The sequence below is a fragment of the Medicago truncatula genome, chromosome 4 (assembly GCF_003473485.1).
Source record: "Medicago truncatula cultivar Jemalong A17 chromosome 4, MtrunA17r5.0-ANR, whole genome shotgun sequence".
Taxonomy (NCBI): Eukaryota; Viridiplantae; Streptophyta; class Magnoliopsida; order Fabales; family Fabaceae; genus Medicago; species Medicago truncatula.
Window position 1 is genome coordinate 8,418,424 of NC_053045.1, and position 20,892 is coordinate 8,439,315.

At 34.1% G+C, this 20,892-nt stretch overlaps 2 protein-coding genes across 2 annotated transcripts; one reads left to right on the top strand and one right to left on the bottom strand.

Moving 5' to 3' along the window:
- The first annotated feature begins 9,237 nt into the window (after nt 1–9,237).
- Nucleotides 9,238–10,784, top strand: LOC11430441 (F-box/kelch-repeat protein At3g23880). Its single transcript, XM_024781008.2, has one exon. It carries the CDS (start codon nt 9,411–9,413, stop codon nt 10,197–10,199), a length of 789 nt encoding a protein of 262 aa, XP_024636776.1. The 5' UTR covers nt 9,238–9,410; the 3' UTR covers nt 10,200–10,784.
- A 5,450-nt stretch (nt 10,785–16,234) lies between these two features.
- Nucleotides 16,235–20,099, bottom strand: LOC11420716 (FT-interacting protein 1). The gene has a single exon (XM_039832590.1). The coding sequence runs from the start codon at nt 19,909–19,911 to the stop codon at nt 16,327–16,329; it is 3,585 nt and encodes a 1,194-aa protein (XP_039688524.1). The 5' UTR covers nt 19,912–20,099; the 3' UTR covers nt 16,235–16,326.
- Between the last annotated feature and the right edge of the window lie 793 nt (nt 20,100–20,892).

Sequence of the window (20,892 nt, forward strand, 5' to 3'; positions counted from 1 at the left end):
TCAGAAAAGAGAACTTTTTCAATGAATCTCACAAAGTTGAGAATATCTTAAGGAAATGTAATTATTTAACTGTAAACTTGCTAGCACACTTTATGATCCAAATGTAAAACTTTTCAAGAACACTTGAGATGGTGTTAGACAAACATAATATGTGAGCATCATTGGCATTCTTTAAGTATGTCATTGAATGTATTAGAATCGACGTTGGCCACGTCATGAAACTTTTTTTTCTTTCTTTCTTCAAGTTTACTAGTAGACGCATGAGAAGCATTGACATGCTATTGAAAGAGTCATGAGGTGCCTTAAGAAAATTATGACTCTAGGATTACATTATGAGAAGTATCATATTGTACTTAAATGGTACAAGATACTTATGAGAAGTATCATATTGTACTTGACTAGTACAAGATACAAATGAGAAGTATCATATTGTACTTGAAGGTACAAGATACAAAATAGAACATCCTTCAGATGAGTCATAAGCGACAGTGGCTGCACATTGAGCATCACTGGAGGAGTTGTTTGTTGAAACAAATGATATTGACTCAATCCACTATGGAATGAATCTGAGATGAAAACACTAGAGAAAACTAGTGAAGAAGCAAGTTGAAAAGATGTTTGTTAGTTGAAAACCCTTTTCATTGATGCAGCATATTACAAAATTGAGAATCGTTATTACAATGGCAAGAGACGATTATTAAGGCACGAACACATAGAATTAGAGAGCTAGTTACTCTCAAAAGGAACAGTTAAAGTATATCTTGTACGTACTGATGAAAGAATTAGTCAATCCTTTGACGAAACGAATTGCTAGAAAGAAAGTCCTAAACACATCCAATAGGATGGGACAAATGCTTATAGATCACTAAGTGATGGGAACCTGACCTACATTACTGGAGATCCCAAGACTTAGGTTCAATGGGTAATAACAAGTCATGAAGTGATAGAACATGCTATGATAAGGATTAAGAAAGCATGATCCTGCAGTGAAAGAAGGATGAGGTAATAGAAACTCTTAATGAAATCTATACTCTATGTTGAGTGGGGTACCTAGTTACAGGAGTACCCTTGATAGACTCACCTATACGAATTTGGAACTGAGGGCGGTCCTATGGAATTTAGAGGCAGAATTCCTAGAGCGTTCGTTAAAACTGGGATACACATGCAAGGCCATAAACGCACGGGCTTATAGAATACACCTTAAGGAAAAGGTTTGTGTGCGGGTTCTATGTCTGAGATAGAGTTCAATAATATAGGCAACTCTTGACAAGTCAGAGTATTATCCGCTATGCAAAGGTACAATTTGTTTACAACACCTTAGTTTATTAGCAACCTTATTGAAACGTCTTTGACATTATTACTGAAATCATTTTTTAAATTCAAGTGGGGGATTGTTGGAACATATGTGGAAATTGAGTAATTGACTAAACACAAATTCCCACAATGGGTAGAACTAGTGTGGTGTGAATTGAAAAAAGTGGAAGTCCCACATCAATGGATCACACATTAGTAGTGTTTATATAGTGGGTGTAACGCCCACTTTCGTTTAATCGTTTATTTAATCGAGTTTAGACGATTATATTATAATTATATAATATATGCATGATTTTGATATGTCTTGATGATTTGCGATGATTTTGATGATTTGATTGATGACGTGATAAGTTATGAGTTTTGGAAGATTTGATAAGATTAAGGGATTTATTTTATTGTTAAATAGAATAAAGATTTGAAAATAATATAAAATATTTAGTTGAGGGCTGTTTTGATATTTTAGATAGTTTTGGGGGAGAAAGTGAGATAAGATAAGTATTTAAGAGGAGATATATAAGGTAAGACCTAGTTTTAGAGAAAACATTGTTGTACGTACGTTTTTGGAGAAAAGGGAGAAAAAGCCAAGAGAAGAGAGAATCACTAGGAGTGCTGCGATTTTCTTCATACAAGGTAAGGGTGAGACTAATAATTCAATAACATTAATTGTTGTAATTCTGATGATTGATTGACAAAGTTAGGATTGATTTAGAAAAGTTTTGGAATTAGGTCAGAACCCTAAAATTGATGATCAAACGGTAAAACTTGATTAGAATGATGTAGAAACCGTCCTTTAACCTTAGAACATGTTTAGGATGGATTACGGAATCAAAATTAGGCTTTGAATCATGTTGTTTGATGGATTTTTGAGAAAACCCTTATTCTGCCCGAGCTTCTGTTCATCGCTCGCCTTGGCGAGTGATGATCCTCGCCTCGCGAGTGATGAACTTCATCGCTCGCCACGCGAGCCTTTCCCTTCGCCTCGCGAGTTGTGTAACACAGCTCGCCATAGCGAGCAACCTTACTCGCCATAGCGAGCTAAGGCAGAGAGCATGTTAGATTTTGTGTTTTCGACTTTTTAGTTGGACCTTGGGTGTCTTTGAGTGCCTGAACATACCTAGTATTGATTAGGAATGAATGTAGGATCAGATTGAACCCAGAACAACACTAGTTTGGGAGATGAGTGGTACTCGCCATGGCGAGTAAGAACTCTCGCCTCGCGAGTACAACCAGAATGTAGTTGCTTGAGTGTTTGTGCGATCTGTGTCGCACGTGTTGATCAAGAGTGAACCCCTAATTGGTAATGAAACCTAATGATGAAGTCTAATGCAATCTGTAAAGCCTTTAAGACATGTTGTCATTAATTGAGCATGATTATTGTATTGTACAATTGTGTAAGGTATGAAGTTTAATTATGATGCAAATAATTTGCTATTGATATAATGATATCATCATGTTATGTGACTTGATTATGCTGCTGCTGCTGTTATTTAACTAAGTGCATGATGATTATGTGTAATGAATAAGATGACGTTTAGCTCCAAATTATTGGATGCATGTTGATTATGATGATTACGTGTTTTGTTGTTAAGAGTCCATGCATAGCATATCATTGAGCTTAGTCCTCACCACGTTTATTAGGAGCTTTGTTCTCTGCACGTTTATTAGGAGCTTTGTCCTCCGCACGATGAAAGTATATTAATACTTATGATGACGATTGGTACCACATGCATATAAGGAGTCTAAGAGCATTGTCGCATTGTCATGATTAAGATGCCTTGTTGATAATGATTGATTACGTGATTATGTGATAAGTGTTTATCAAATATGTTATGTTGTTTATGATAATTGGAATATATGATTACGTGATAACTGTTTAGCAATTATGAAAAGTTGTTAAGAAATGATTATGATGTTAATTTATGATTCGTAATTACATTGATTAATGTTATTTTGTTATGAAATCTCACCCCTTCTGCTTGAAAATGTTGCCCTTCGTATGGGTAACTTGCAGATGATCGTGCTTAGTGTGCAGTTCGCTTCCGTGAGTGGCCTTGCCTTCACTGTGTCGTCTAGATCGCTCTGATACGTAACGGGATGGGGTTTAATGTTCTACATGATTCATTCTCTTACGTGACTAATATGTTATTTTTATAATGTTATGGATTACGATATGAACTATTTTTGATAGGGCCTACGTGCCAAACTGATTTATGATTTCCGAATTAATATTCCGCTGCTATGTTAAGATATTAAGTGGAAGTTAAATTATTAGTTAACTGTTTTTGGATTACATTTCTATGTGATATCCCGTTTATGGTTTTTACTCTAATATATGTTTAAGAAATTTTATATTGGGAAAACGGGGTGTACCTCTAATTAATGGGGGTACATAATTATAATTATGTGAACGAAGTAAGCACTAGAGAAAAAATATATATTGATATATATTTTATTATATGGAAATGATAAATTAAATAATTAATTTAATCATTATTAGAAAGTGTTTTCTTAGTCCCCAAGTTTTGCTAAAAATATTTTGGAACGCAATCTAGAATATTTTGGAATACAATCTGAAATATTTTGGTAAGCAATCTAATATATTTTAGTGCATGATCTGAAATATATTTTGATAGTCAATAATATATTTCTGTAGTCAATAATATATTCATGTATTGAATAATATAATTTGAGACTCAATTTGAGATATTTTTATACTAGATCTAATATGAGAATTACTTGCTCCCAAAGTTTCTCACTTATTAGTTGTGAACTTTCTCTATAAATAGAGAGCTCACACAGTGCTTTACACACACCGAAATTCACATTTGATGCTTCCTGTGCTTTTCCTCGCTTCTCCCTCCTTCGACTTGTGTTGACAAGTCGTTCTCCTTTTTCTACTCATTTCTGTCCCTTCGGAATTAAGAGTGTTCTTAAGACCATAATCCATCGTTGGTTTATTATCCTTTTGGAAATAAGAATGGTCTTAAGAGCACAGTCCCTTCAATTATTTACGTCTCTTTAGAATAAATAATATTTTAAGATCATGGTCCCTTTTCGGTATAATAAAGATGATGATCTTAAATATAAATTCTTCTTCAATTCTTGGAGAAGTTGGATGTTAGAATGATAGCAATATCATATATGAGTGGTCATAGTACCATAGTTGGAGAAGTTAAAATTAGAATGGTGGTAACACCATATTTGAGTGGTCTCAACACCATAATAGAATGGTAACAATACCATATTGGTTTCAGTATTAAAGAGTGGTCTTAGTACCATATTAGAGAGTGTTATTTCTCGAACGATCATATACGGTGCAGTATTTAATCGAACAGGTGAACTAGGCTGTTTTATCCTGAAGGCACACCGTTGTTAGTCTACCTTGCACAATTTCGGGTAGTGCCGTGATTTGTCTTAGACCTGGTCGTGACTCAACCCGGTAGGACTTCAAGAAGACTCAACATGGTAATATCTTTGGTGGTGATTTCGACTTTATTAAAAAGGTACGCTTCTGAACCCGAAAAACAACAATTTACAACATTGACAATCTGTAAGTGCAAGCTGAAAAGGAAACCAAATCTTATTTCTTTCTTTTTTATCTTATTTTAATTGTTTGTTTTGTTTATGTTTTTTTTTTTCTTATTTGATTTTATTTCAGACCCTTTTAAATGGGTATTTGTAAGTGGACTCAATGATTGCAATTCTCACATTTATGTGTTTTTATGATTTTTTAGATATTGTGATGAAAATTAACGATGATGGAAAACATGATAAAAAACTAAAATTATCACTTATTTTTGGTATTTTTGAAATTTCCCAGACAAAATTAGGGTACTACATTACGGAGTGTTGATTACGTGACCGGTATACCTGATTGGATAGGTATAGCTCAGTTGTAGTTGTTGTTATGTTTCAAATACTTTGTATCAGATTTTTGATCAAATGATACAAGGTGGATAGAGTATTCTTACTATGATGTTGGCCTTTGGACGTTATTAATAAAAAAAGGTTAATTAATAGCTCAAATAGTTCATGTAATTGCGGTGAGGTTTGAAAATAAATCCTGCAAAAAATTGAACATGGAAATAACCTCTATATTTTGGATTCTTCATAGCTTAGCCTTTTACATGGGTAAACTTTCTGACTTCGTACAAATTATAGGGGCTATTTGAGAATATATTTTTTTTATAGGACGAAGTCTAATTATGAAGAATCTAAAATTACATAGGTGAAATATGTGTTTATTTTTTTTACAAGGCCTATTTTCATACCTTGCCCAAATTATAAGGAATACCTATGGTACTATAAATTCTAAATATTGAAACAAAATTTTTAGGGAAGTTGATTATTTTAATTGTGAACTATTAACTTCCATTAGAGCTGACATTAAACAGTGCTAATTCGACCAAAGTTTGAAACTCAACAATTATTTTGTTGAACTTGACTCATAAACGAAATGAGTTAAACTTGAGCGAAGATAAATCCATGCATCATGAGTAAAATTAATAATGTGATATAATTTTTCCTTTGGCTTACTTAACATCGATGAAAATATAATAATATAACTTATTAATGTCTATTACAATTGATAGGACCCATGCATCGCATGAGTCGAAAGTCTAGTTTAAACAAAAAACACAATGTGTCCTTTTTTCTTCTTAGCAATTTTCTCCTTTCGTGTTCTGCACAAGTTTTATCTTTCAACCGGTTTTTTCCCTGGTTTAATGACATCATCGTTGGTTTTTAAAACTCGGCTTATTATGACACTGATACAGTAAAATTAGGGTTTCTCGAATCACAGTGAAGAAGAAGGCGGTGGAAGAGAGCATGGAGAAGAAAAAGAAGACGTTGTATCTTCCTCGTGAATTGATTATTCAAATCTTGATGTGGTTGCCTGTGAAGTCTCTTATACGTTTCAAATGTGTTTGTAAGTTATGGTTTTCTCTTATCTCTGATCCTCACTTTGCAAATTCACATTTTCAACTCACCGCCGCAGCTAACACTCCTAGAATTATGTGCATATCATATCTATCTCATGAAATTCAATCTTTATATTTTGAAGCATTTCTTAATGATCATCGTGGTTCATGGAACCTTAATTTTTTCGCTTCCCGAATCTTATTTTCCAGTTGAAATTAGAGGTTCGTGTAGAGGGTTTATACTTTTGTACCGCCGTTCAAACATCTCATATGGAATCCATCCAGTGGACTAAAACTTTTGTTCTTCCTCTTCATGCAATTCCAGATCGATACTTTCACCCTATGTACTCTACAAAGAATGGTGATATTATCGGAGGAAATCTTGGTAGTAGATTGGTAAAGTATAATGATGAAGGGCAGCTATTAAGGCATCGCTCCATCTGTAATAGTCCATTTGAACCTGCCATGTACAGAGTTGTCATGTATACGGAGTCTCTGCTTTCACTCCCCGGTGATAACGAGCAAGTTTAAGAAAGATCGCACAAACAAGAAGTCTGAGGTCGTGGAATATTCTCAACCATTTTCTTCATCATTATAATTATATTGTATCATGAGCTGCATTTGTAAGGTAATATGTGTTTAACTGTATTGGCAACTGCATTTGTAATTGTAACATGAGCTAGTATGTAAATGAGCTGAACTATTTGGTATGCTTATTGGAAATCTTGACAGCTTCGTTTGTGATGTGTGATTCGCTGTTATTTGAAATAGTTTTATATGGTAAATTAATCTGATGGGTTTATGCATGTTGAGGAAACGGAAAGAAAACTAATTTAAAATTGGGAGGAGAGATTATTTGAGAAAGTTGGGAGGATAAGGAGCTGACTTAAAATTAAAACAAATCAAGCTTGATGAAGAGAGCTTCAATCTTCTTGGAGAAGAAATCTTTAAATTGCCAAAGATTTCACTAACTTCCATAGATGGATCTAATGTTTGCATCAAAGTTCTATCTAAATTGACATTTGGCCTCTAATATGCACATAGTTTACTAATAAATCACACGAAATGTTGCCTGAATCATAGATTCTCTTGCAGGTTTTAATTTATGTGCTATTTTTGTGTTAGCCTGTATCATAATGTTCTTCATCAGCCACATTTTCTAATATATCTTTTTTTTTTTGTTCAATCTTATTGTCATTCTTAGATTATTGATTCCCGTGTCTTTGACCCTTTTCTTCCATAATACTCCCTCCGTTTTAAAATGAGTGTCGTTTTAGGTGTTTACACACATATTAAGAAATGCAATGATTAAAAGAAAGAGAATTGTTATTTTACCAAATTATCCTTATTAACTATTTGTTAGTTTTAAAAGTAATACTTTGGAAGCAGTGTCCAGAGTATTAATTGGAGGGTACAATTGAAAAGAAAAAGTTATTATTGCACCGGAAACTGAAAGTGACATTCATTTTGAAATGATTTTATTTTGCTAAAGCGACACTCATTTTAAAATGGAGTAAAAATTATTTAGCTTCGGAGCCTTGTGGCTGTGAGTTCTGTTGGCCATTGCAGTCGTAACTAATGGTTTGAAAATAATTCAGCAAACATTATTAAGGTTTTAGAAGTCTCTGCTGTGGTTAAGGCCTTATTATTCAAATGTGATTCTATACAATACATGGTGAAGTATTAAAAATAACAAAGTACATGGATGCTCTTGCAGCTCTTTGCAAATTACAGTCTATGAACTTCTTTTAGTACCTTTGGTGATGTCTTTTAATTTTATATAACAAAAAAAGTGCTTTTATTTTTTTATTTTTTTTGATGCAGAAACTGCTTTTGTTGGTAGAATGTCATGATTTTCGATTCAGCTGGTATGATTGGCGTTAGGTGTTAACAAGTTTCTGTCAAAAAAAAGTCACATAGGACAAATTATATTTTTCACCTATATGGCAATTGTCAAAAACAAACAGCTGATGTCATCACAGGGCAAGGATATTAAACCTCCTATTTGTATTGTTCATTTAATTTGGGTTTGAAAATGTCGAAAAGTTTTCTTGTTTAGATCCATTTCTGACCATATTTGGGTACCATGACCATCCAGTTCTACAATCTTGGATTGAACTTCCATGACCATCCTTCATCTTCATAGGCAGAACACTTTTGCTCCTAAGATACCTATTTCAAGGCTGCTACCATAGCTGTCTTGTTGGTTTTTGAATTTGATCAATGTACAAAGTTGATTCTTTTAAGTCATTGCATCTATGCTTCAAGACAAACTCTAAGGTGAATCCTACTTGGAAATTTAAGTACATTATGTCCATCACTATCGAGAATCAGAAACTCACGTTTAGGCTTACGTGTGACGGTGACATCAACTTGGAGAAACCACAATGTCACTTAACACATCAGTACCTCGAAGGCTCTAACTGAACTGAAACTGACATTACACAATTTCGGGAAACATTTTAATAATTTGTAAATTCTGGCATTCCAAATTGCTAGATACTTGAAAATTTAGGACTATAGTGGTTTAATAATTTGTAATTAACATGATGGAGGTGGTATTTGTTGGATACGTAGCAAAGTATGGAACCGGTTCCATTCACTCCTTTAACAATATTTTATTAACTTGCTTTTGCCAATCTTTTGAAAACTTGCTTTTAAAATATTTTATTAACTTGCTTTTGGAGTATATTGTAAGATTAGTGAGATCCATTTTAAGTTTTGGAAGAGTGATATGGATATTTAGAAAATGTAGTTGAGTGGTTTAAATAATTGGAAAGTGTGAAGTATAAAGTATTATGTGGGACCCATTTATACCACCCATAAAGAGTGGCATGGATGTGGAAAGATAAAGGGAAAAAATATAATGTAGAAAGACTATAATAAAATCAATGTTTCTCTTGAATCTAACGGTTGAGATTTACTTTTCAATGATGAAAAAGAAGTTTGCTTTCCCAAATTAAACGGCTCTTAGTGGTAGTTATAAATGTGTCATTCATCAGCACTTTTCAACTTTCTCCTTTCATCGTGTTGTGCACAAGTTTTTTCCGGTTCAATCCGGATTTTTCCCGGTTTAATTACATCATCATCATCATCATCGGTTTTTAAAACTCTGCTTATATAAGACTGATCGAGTGGTAAATTGGAAACCCTTCCTGTAAAATTAGGGTTTACAAGATGGTAGAGAGCTCGGAGGAGAAGAAGAAGAAGACGACGACACTGCCGTATCTTCCTCATGAATTGATTTTCCAGATCCTACTGAGGTTGCCGGTGAAGTCTCTTACACGTTTCAAGTCTGTTCGTAAGTCATGGTTTTCTCTTATCTCTGCTCCCCATTTTGCAAATTCACATTTTCAACTTACCTCTGCAAAACACGCTGCTTCTAGAATTATGTTTATATCAACTCTATCTCATGAAACTCGATCTATAGATTTTAAAGCATTTCTTAACGATGATGATCCTGCTTCACTCAACATTACTTTTTCGCTTACCCGATCTCATTTTCCGGTTGAAATTAGAGGTTCATGTAGAGGGTTTATACTTTTGTACCGTCCTCCAGACATCTACATATGGAATCCATCTACTGGATTTAAAAAACATATACACCTGTCTCCTGTTGATTCCAAATCAGTAGCACAATGTCAGGGTTTTGGTTATGACCAGTCAAGAGATGATTACTTGGTGGTTTCATTGTCCTATAATCCATCCGCATTTTCAACACATTTGAAGTTTTTCTCAGTTAGAGATAATACATGGAAAGAAATTGAGGGTAATTACTTCCCTTATGGTGTCCTCTCTTCTTGCAGAGAAGGATTGCTATTTAATGGTGTTATTCATTGGTTGGCTTTACGTCGTGATTTAGGTTTGACTGTCATTGTTGCCTTTGATTTAATGGAAAGGAAGTTGTTTGAGATACCTATTCCAAGTGATTTTGTCCACAGAGCATCAGGACATTCTGGTCTATGATAATGATAAAGATACACTTGAAATATGGGTGATGAAAGAATACAAAGTGCATTCATCTTGGAATAAAACTCTTGTTCTTTCTGTTGATGCCATTCCTGATCACTACTTTCACCCTATACACTCTACAAAAAACGGTGATATTATTGGAAGAACTCTTAATTCCAGATTGGTGAAGTATAATGATAAAGGACAGCTATTAAGGCATCGCACCTTCTTTAATAGTCCATCCGAAGTTGTCATGTATACCGAGTCTCTGCTTTCACTCCCTGGTGACAATGAGCAAGTTTAAGAAAGATCACACAATCAAGAAGACAAGACTGAGGTTGTGAAATATTCTCAACGATTTTCTTCATATTTATAATTATATTGTATTTTGAACTCTTGGGTGGTTGCATTTTTAGGGTAGTATATGTTTGACTGTATTGGTAACTGCATTTGTAACATGATGTAGTATGTAACACAACTTGAAGTCTTAGCACTGTGGAAAGCTTTATACATGTTTTAGAGAAACTATGACTTGCACAATTAAATAGTTATTATTTGTATATTTATCTACTGTAATAAAAGTGATTCAGATTCCGAGCCTTTTGTGGTTCTGAGTTCTGTTGTGCATTGAGGAGTTTGCAGTCGAAACTAAGGGCAACCCGATGCACTAAAGCTCCCCGCATACGCAGGGTTCGGGAAGGGGTCCCACCATTTGGTGTATTGTACGCAACCTTACCCTGTTTTTACACAAGAGACTGTTTCCAGGAGTTTGCAGTCGAAACTAACGGTTTAAAAATAATTCAGCGAACAGTATTAAGGTTTTAGAAGTCTCTGTTTTGGTTAAGGTCTTGTTATTAAAATGTGATTCTATACAATATATCAAGCAGGTTAGTATACATTCTTCTGCCTTCTACTTCATGGCAGTATGGTTTAAATAGTTGACATAATTGGCATGTTGGTTGTTGGTTTTCATGACCGATTCTATCTTTTTTGTTTGTTTCTTCGGTTTCATTGTTTTGAAAGGGATCAGGTCTAATTGTGAAGCTTTTTGGTCTTTACATAGTGTTTGTGGACTTTATCGTGCTTATTTCATGTTAAGTTTAAGAGAAAATTAAACTAACTTCCCTTGAGATATGTCAAAATGTCATTCACACCCTCTCTAATTTTCTAAGACCACTCTCCTCCCCTTATTTTAACATTTTGAAGTTTTCGTTTGAGAAATAACAATTTAGTACCATTGGTGATGCCTTTTGATTTTATATAACAGAAAAGTGTTTTTTTTTTTCTTTTGATGCAGAAAGTGCTTTTGTTGTTGACTTTCAATAACATATCTCAGTTTCATTGATAATTGCTTTCAAATAATACCTTATTATTTGACAGTGCTTTTGACACTATGTCATATATTAGTTGCAACCACATTGATATTCACAATTTCACATTACAGGGCAGACTGTTAGAGATGCAAAAGAGATTTGTGTCCACACAACCATCAATTTTTTTTGCTTGTTTTCATAATTTTCGATTCAGCTGGTATGTTCAACATGTTATGTTTTGATGATAAAAGTATAGCACAATGCATATTGATAAATGTCTAATTGGCTTTAGGTGTTAACACGTTTCTGTAAAAAAAAGAAGTCACAAAGGACATGTTTTGAGTGAAAGTAGGGGATAAACATATTATTAACAGTGTTAAGTTGTAAAGAGAGACATTCATTACTGTACAAGTCAGTTTTGTAAGGATGAGTTAGACCCCAATATTCGTGACAGGTCAGTGTAATTTTCCATAAGTTTATTAAATGAGTGGAAAATTTGGTATGGTGATGAATGAGTGTCGTAAAATATACCTTGATATACTGGGAACGATAGAATGCCTACTGTTCGCTTCTAAGATACCTTGAACATCAAAATGGCTATTGTTCTAGAGTACATTGATATACTAGAAACGACAAACTGACACTTTTCGAGAAAAATGGAGATAAAATTGGGAGAACCAGTTTTCAAATCAGTGTTGAGTAGGTTTAGCGATTTTCCGTATCGAATCGGGACAACCTCTAAAACTTCAAGCATTATCTTGAATTGAAATGCCGGCCTGAAATAGATGAGTAAGCTCCAAGCTCTTGCATTGAATAATCCTTGGAGGAATGATACCATGATCTTGAATTTGAAGAGTTAATGAGGAAGATAGAGCAATATGCCATGAGATTGAATAAATCTTATCAGAAAATGAAGGCATCTTTTGTTCAAACTGATAATCCATTTTCTGAAAATCGTCTAATGGAAGTGTTACTCTTCCAAAGACTTATGGGGGAAGTTTGACAAAGTTTAGATCACCAGTCAAGTTTGAGATCATACCTTATGGGATGATTAGGGCAGAAGACGATCCTTTTAGCATTCTCAAGGCATGGGTCTGTGTTTTGAGCTTTGTTCTTTTTTCCCTAATCATACTGTCATTTCTTTTCATTAGATGTCTATGCCTTTATTTTTGTTGGATACCAATAATAAAGAAGTTATTTGTGTGGGAGGCTTGTCAAGAAAAACTTTCTGTCCTGTCAAAATTTATATAGGAGAATTGACAATATTATTATGAGAATAAAGGAGAAGGAAATGTGGTGTAATACTAATAGTGGCAGAATGTTTGTGAATTTGTCCATAAAAGTTACTTTGGTAGACGGTCTATAGCTTTGTTCATACGGATTTGAATTTGTCTATAATAGTTGCACTATGAGATAATTTGTCTTGAATTGCATTCTAGTATGAGGGAAGTATCCGTTTTGGAAATTGTAAAGCAGCACTGTTGGTAGAAGACCTGCATGATTTGTCTTTATTAGAGATATATGACAGCTAGTAATTGTAATTAGAGTTAAGATTATGTTAAGCAGAGTTGATTAAGATAGGTAGTTAGATTTCATCTTTGCCTTATTGTAACAGTATATAAATACTCCTCCGTAGCTAACTTTTCCAATCAATGAATCTCAACTTCATATTCTGTTACAGAGTTTCTCTCTCTTCCCCTTGAGCTTCAAGCTCTTGAAGATTCATTAATGGTGATTGATGAATTCTAACAGTCTTTGTATGATCCTTTAACATCCCTGCACTTTTTATCTTGCATTCTGATTCTCATTTGTTATAACCTGCTGAATATTTTTATTTTTTTGTGAAGTTTTCGAGGAACATCTTTTCGTTTTATTACCAATATGTGTATGTTTTGTCCATGATACAAGTTAATGTTGTTCTAGTTGTTCTTTGCTTGGATGCAAGTGCCTTTTCTTGAATGAAATTGTACAATTATGATCTATTGTTTGTAAATGGTGAAATAGAAGTAGACACACAAATTAGAATAACTTTCAATTTTAGGTTTTACATATGAGAAGGAACCAGAAGGGATCAATTATTTTTCTAAGTTATAATAAGGAACAAGGAGATTAAGCTGGAAATGAATAAATTGCAATGTGTTACTACAAGTATACAACACACGCAGATCACTGCAATGTGTTACTACTATCTGTTCTAGCATGGAGCCTATAATATCTTTTTTTATTTTATTTTTTATTACAAAACTTATAATATCTTTTAATTAATTTTTTTTGAAGAAATATATCTTTTAATTAATTAAAATTGAATACTTCATATTTTATTCTCATAAAATAGGTTCGATAAGAAATAGCTTATTGTAAAGATAAGCTCGTTTCCAAGTGAAATTAATAAATATATTATTATTTTTTGCTTAAAACGAATGAATTTTGAGAGAAAGAGGGAGAGAGAGAGAGTGAAAATGTTCTAAATTAATTAAGGTGATGCTAACTTGTGTTTTAAGCACGTTAAACAATTTAAAAGTAGAAATATTTAGGACCTATTTGAAACATTTTTTAGAAGACCTTAAAAAATATAATTTTTAATTTATTTTATTGAAATTTTGAAATAGTCTCTAATTGTGCACTTCACTAGTCAAAATAGTCCCTCATATTAAAATGCTTCATTAATATTGACACATCAATCATTCAATATACTTACTTATTACTTATTTACTTATTGTCATATCAATCTTTATCCTTATATGAAAAAGTATTATTGCGAGTAGGGGTGGGAATAGGCTAGGCTGAGCTAGACTTTGCAAAGCCTGAGCCTGTCCTGCCAAATTTTTTGAAGGCCTAAGTCTGGCCTGCGGTATGTCATAGACTTACTTTTTAGGTCCGAGTCTGGCCTTCTGAAAGCCTGATACGACCTACTAACCTATTTAAAAGTCTATTTCTTATGAACATTTTTAATTAAGCAATGTTATCTAAGTTTAAATAGATTAGCGAACTAATATATCAATTAGATTAAACTCTCTTTTGATAATCAGCATGAGTTTTTAGGAAATTCGACTATATACTGTATCAGATTTCAATTCTAGTTTATAATAATACAATTATATATGTAAAAAATTACTGAAAAAGTTAACAAATTTTTATTTTAATTTAAAGTGCAAAATATAATATAATAAATAAAGGGTTAATAGTGTTTTAACCCCCTGTAATTTAGGTCATTTATGGTTTTCCCCCCTATAAAATATTTTTTTTGAATTTCATCCTTGTAATATTTTTTGGTTTTGGACCTTCATGAAAAATTTCACCCCCTGTAATTTGAGAAAATTTAGGTTTACCCCCCTTGTAATTTGAGCAAATTTCGATTTACCTCCTGTTAATTTTAGCAAATTTCGGTTTACCCCCTGCTATATCTTCGATTTTGTACAGTCAAAATTCATGAAGGTCCAAAACCAAAAATATTCAAATTACAAGGACGAAATCCAAAAAAAAAAATTTACAGGGGGTAAAACCGAAAATGACATATATTACAGGGGGTAAAACACTATTAACCCATAAATAAATAATATTATTCATATTTATTTAAATAGGCCGGCTTAATAGGCCTAGAAGATTCTAACCGTGAAAGGTTCTAAATAATGCATCTTTTGGAGTAAAGGTTGGCCATACATATGAAAAATGTTAGCTGGTGAGAGTGCAGTGAACCTCGCTGTAAGTTTTCTTGGCTTCAAGCCTAATCCTTACCTTTCCAGTGATCATACTATTTTAACCTTGATCTGCCTTCTAATACGGTTTGTCCCTTCTTCTGCATGAACTGGTTATCAGAAGCAGAAGGAGAATAAAATAAGAAAAATAAACATATGGTAGTTATAACGTTGTTGTGGAAATATAGACTAGGTAGATCATTTGATACTACTATGATGAGTATGCATTAAAATGTTTAGAGACATAAGCTTAATTAACCATTTGTATCAGGTTTAGAGCTTGAAGCTTTCATTTGATCACTTGTTTGCATGGAAGAATTCATCTTTCATTATCTTCACTATATGACTCAGTATTATGTGTATCATCTTATTATGTTGTTATGCAAGAAGAAGCAGAAAGTGGGGTCAGTCAAGTTTCAGAGATTGGGACAATATGTCATCTTAAAGAAACGAGATTGAATTATAGTGAAGGTGTCTGAGCCCAGCACAGTTGTGTTAGTTTTAAAGGGCTTGATATGCATGCTAAATTCAAAGCTTCTTCATTATTTTTATTTATTTATCGTCATTATGATTTAGTTAATAGGGATGCATTTCATATGGGGTTAAATTGTTAAAATGTGGCTCGAATTATGATTTTGGAAAAGAACCATAGCATCCTCCATGATTCCTAAAGCATTGAAATGAAAGGGTTTAAATATGTTTTTGGCCCCTGCAAACATCATTTTATGATTTTAGTCCATGTAAAAATATTTTCTTTTTGTTTAGTCCTTACAAATATAAGTCTTTTTGCTTTTCGTCCTTGTTTTGTTTTATTCCTGCAAAATTTGTTCATATTGGAATTGCTCCCTTTTATATGTAAAATATTTGATTTATTCATGTGCAACTGGTCCTTGTTATATATAGCACCTGGTATACTTGATATGTTGCCTACAGCCCTATAATGTTAGCCAAGTCGCATTATGAGAAAGAAGGAATCTGAAGGGACTACATATTTTTGAAGTTATAATAATGAACATGAATATTAAAACTGGAAATGAATAAATTGCGTTCTTAAAAAATAACTTCAAACTGCTACTATATGTATACAACACAGATCATTGAAATGATATTATTATTATTTGTAAAACAACAGATTTACAGTAAACTATCTGTTCTAGCAGGGAGCCTCTTGAAGAAATTACTCGGAACAGAAGGTAGTTTGTTCCTAAACTTTGGATGTCTCAAATTATACAAACCTGTCACCAAAACCACAACTCTAAATGGTGTTGCATAGAAAATCACAGCTGCACAAAGGCTAAACAACACAAACAGTGTAGTTCCTCTAGGGTCTCTCCAGCTCAGTAGAGACATAAACCTCTCCCCTTGTGTAGCTATGTCGCCAACAATTGTTTGAATCCTACCTGCAACGGTTCTAAGTCTATCGTACCTCATTCTCACTGCATCATGTGACCTTGATGTTGGAAATGTGTCAAACTCTTCGTCAAGTTCATCTGGATGAACAGACTCTGCCCATGAGAGTTTAGTATCCATGTGAGGTGGTTGTCTCGGACGAAACCGATAGTTCCATAAGCCAATCAAGAACATGTAGAGAAAACATGTTGGTAGTATCAATTCTGGATACCATACCAATATCAAAAAGAGGATGTGAACTAGTATTGATGTAATGTGATTCTTCCAGTGACAAACATCATTGAACCATCTTCCGATTGTGATCAAACCGGAGAAAAGGGACATCACACGAAAGAAGTTAGCTTTGCTTCTTCTCATGCTCCATATATTGGAATCAACATCCAGCATGTACTCAACAATTTCCTTCCTGAGTGGCGGTTCAGCTCTACCAAGCCTCATTGCAACAATATTCATTGCTTGGTACCTTAAGTTGTCAATTTGATTAACTGTGAAAGGTTGTAAATAATGCATCTTTGGGAGTAAAGGTTGGCCATAAATATGAAACATGTTAGCTAGTGAGAGTGCAGTGAACCTCACTGTGAGTTGAAGCTCACCCATTTTCTTAACTCCATGTTGGTGTAAAACAAGAAGTGGATAAGAATTGGTGTAAATTTTATTGGCTTCAAGTGTTGATAGCCTAATCCTTACCTTTCCAATTCTTGAATCTTTAATTGAACTTCCACTGGGAGCTTTTTCACCTAAATGACAATTGTCAAAAACACCTAGTGTTATGACAGTGCAAGGATCATAAACTTCCCATGTGTATTGCTCATTCCATTTGGGACTGAAAGTGTCTAAAAGTGTTCTTGTTCTGATCCATTTCTGACCATATTTAGCAACACAGTATGCATCTGTGCTACCATGACCATCCTTCATCTTCATAGGGAGAAGCCCTTTTGCTCCTAAGATGCCCATCTCAAGTATTCCAATAGGCTGCTTCCATAGCTGTCTTGCTGTTGGTCTTTGATCACTAATGTACAAAGTGGATTCATCTAAAACATGGTATCCACCTTCAAGGCAAACTCTAAGATGAATCCTACTTGAAAATTTCTGCTCATTTCTTCTATCACCTTCAAGTGCACCAAAACCAAATTTCTCAAGGCTAAACCAACGAGAATGAACCGGTCTGTGGTCTAGTCTCTTCTCAAAGAGGTTCAAAGGTAAGCTTATCCTCCCAAGTACCTCATCTTTTGAAGGTTGCACATGATCCTCCACAGTTATTGTCAACTGCTCCTCAAATGGTTCAGCTGCTACAAAAACCAAATCTTCATTCCAAAGTGGAGAAGTTGTTCTAGTGGAACAAATCTTGGTCTTCAGTACTTGGCAGCCCAAATGAGCCTTCACAGAAACCTCCGGTAAGCGGTTTCTGTCGCTCGGGATAACATCTTGTGCTTCAATGACATTGACTCTTAAATACCATAGTTTTGGAGACACATAAACCTTTGATCTGATGTTGAAAACACCTTCACCGTAGACAGTAGCAGCATCAGAATGCCAAGCATCTGAGAAAGCTTCATCAGCTTGTGTTCCCATCCAAACTGCAAGCATAATGTCGCCTCTCACCATACCTTCGCCTCGCAAGTGTTGGAGTCTGTACCACTGAGGAGCCAGTGGACTATCTGGTGGAACTCTTGTTGGAATCTCATTGAGGTCGAAGATCACTCTTCCTAGATAATCATCTCTTCCTACCATTTCTTTATCTTTGACAAAGACTTCGAGAACCGAAGATTGAATCCGGTCTTTGGAGAAAGCAAATACTTGGTTCCACTCTGGATTCAATTTCTTCTCCAAATGCTTTGTTCTTCCTCTATAGTTCCCTAGCTTTACTTCCACATAAGGATCACAGCTTGAAGTGATTGTTCCTGGAGGAAGATCCTTTGCTTTCACTACGCGAACGTAGAGATAAAACATCTGTTCAACAAGGTCATGTGTGCTGGTGAGTCTTTCACCACTACTCGTCCATTTTCTTCCATCATAAGCTCCATCACTGGGCCATTTTTCACCAATCTGTGGATTAGTAGTTTCCTCGACACTGTAGTTTTCATCATTGCTAGTGTTGACTTGCGGATCTACACCATGCCTTGGAGGTGAAGTAACATGTCGAGGTGTCTCTACTAAAATCCTTGGTTGTTGGTTGGTTCCCTTGAGATTGTATCTTCCATCATACCTAGAATGGACTTGTGGATTAACTGAGTATGTTGTTGATGAAGGAATACCTTGCGGATCTTCACAGTGCCTTGGGGGTGAAGAAACATGCCGAGGTGTCTCTACTAAAATCCTTGGTTGTTGATTGGGTCCCTTGAGATTGTATCTTTCATCATACCTAGGATGGACTTGTGGATTAACCGAGTGTGTCGTTGATGGAGGAATACCTTGCGGTCGCGGTCGTCTCTTGATTGAAATCCTTGGCTGCATGTTGCCATCATTGCTGTGATTATAGTTTTCGGCACGGCTAGATTGAAGTTGCGGATCAACTGAGTGCATTGTGAATAGATTATCTTGTGGTCTTTTCTTTATTGAAATCCTTGGTTGCTGATGAACTTGATGTTTGTCAAGTTTTTGAGAAGATATCTGTTCAACAGGTTCTTCGATCTCTATCTTTGGCTCTTGATCAATATCAATGCTACTAGACTGAGATTCTTCAATGGAGTAATTGGATGCAGCAACAAAATGTACTTTTTCAACTTCTGTTGTTTCTTTTGAGGCATCAAGTGCAGAACCTTCTTCGTTAGGATCAGCTTCTAATGTTTCAGTGGTTGATGGAGTACCGTGGAGAGGAACAAGGTTAGTAGCAGTGGATTCTGGTTCTTGTTTAGGAGTAGAAGGTGAGAGTTTTGCTAGTTTTGATGAGGAAATGGGAGAAAAATCTTTAGATTTGGACTCTGATGCAATGTAAACTTTTAGGCCAATCTCACCCTTAACAGATGAAAAAAACCACTTATTTTCTAGTGGTAAAATCTGATACACTTCATCACCTTCTTTAACAATATTTGAGCAAGGAATTCTTACCCTTCCAAGGAAGTTTCGGCCAGGGTTCGGTTGTCTCCTATCGTTGTAGACGGAGACTTCAATAGTTTTGTGATGGTAAGGTTTGGTAGTATCTAAATTAAAGACAAGTTTTTGATTCCAAGTAGGGTTGAGATTTTTTGGGACAGTTCTTGTTCTGCTTAATTGGTTTTCAAAGTCTACTTCAACAAAGGTACTTGCTGATCCTTCACCATCTTTTGGCATAAGATCATGAGCATTAATAACCTCTACTATCAGTTTCATATCCTTTTCTTTCTGTTGTTTATTTGCCACAAGTAAGTGCAGCTATGTGAATATCTATCAGAAGCAATTGGAAATTTGATTTTGAAGCAAAGAAGTTGTACTTAAGAATGAAATTGATAAAAGATAATAAAGTTTTGGTTAAGCAAAGAATAATTTCATGGAGAAGCTGCATGATTTTTAACAATATGAAGATGGAAAAGAAAAAAGGAAATAGGAAAAAGTTAAGAGCTTATGTAACTTGAAGCTGACATTCTTCATGGTCTAAAGGTTATTTGTACTTGTTAAGGTTCTATATCAATTCTTCAATGATTTCATAGTGTTTCTAATTTCAGTTTATGTTTGTATAATGAGATTCTGGAAAGTTTGTTTGATTCCTAACTTACTCAAACAGCATAAAGATTCTCAACTTTTGTCATGTAATAGTTACTTAAAGATGGAGGTAATAGCATAGAGGGGCTAACTGAATGAAGAAAAAAAATGTATACATAGTTATTATATGTGCATTTTAGTATCAATATTACTTTCTTCTATGTACAGCAATGCCAAAGTGAAGGAAAGAAAGTGAATAAGCAAGGTGTGAAAGGCATAGCTGCAGTACCAAAAGCAAAGGAAGATTAGCTTAGGCTTTAGATTCTTTGCTTGTGTATTATTGTCTTCTTTTATAACTGTCTCCTACTTTGCTGAGAGTTTTTAATATATGTATGTTATATTAATATAATATTTATTAATGCCAAAATTTGTTTGTCTTCTAATTTTACCTTTTATTTTTTTTATTTTTTTACCTTTTATTTAAATTCTTTACTCTATTAAATAATTGATTATTTTAAACAACCACATAAATTTTTTAATCTCTATTATTTTATTGACAAACTTTATTTGAAAGGAATTATTATTATTTTATTGACAAATTATAAATTCCACTATTTACCATTTAAAACCTGGAAGATAAAAATCAACAATATTGGATAGTTAGTCGTGGTC

Coding starts and splice junctions, on each gene's coding strand:
- LOC11430441 (XM_024781008.2), top strand. CDS start 9,411: ATGGTAGAGAGCTCGGAGGAGAAGAAGAAGAAGACGACGACACTGCCG.
- LOC11420716 (XM_039832590.1), bottom strand. CDS start 19,911: ATGAAACTGATAGTAGAGGTTATTAATGCTCATGATCTTATGCCAAAA.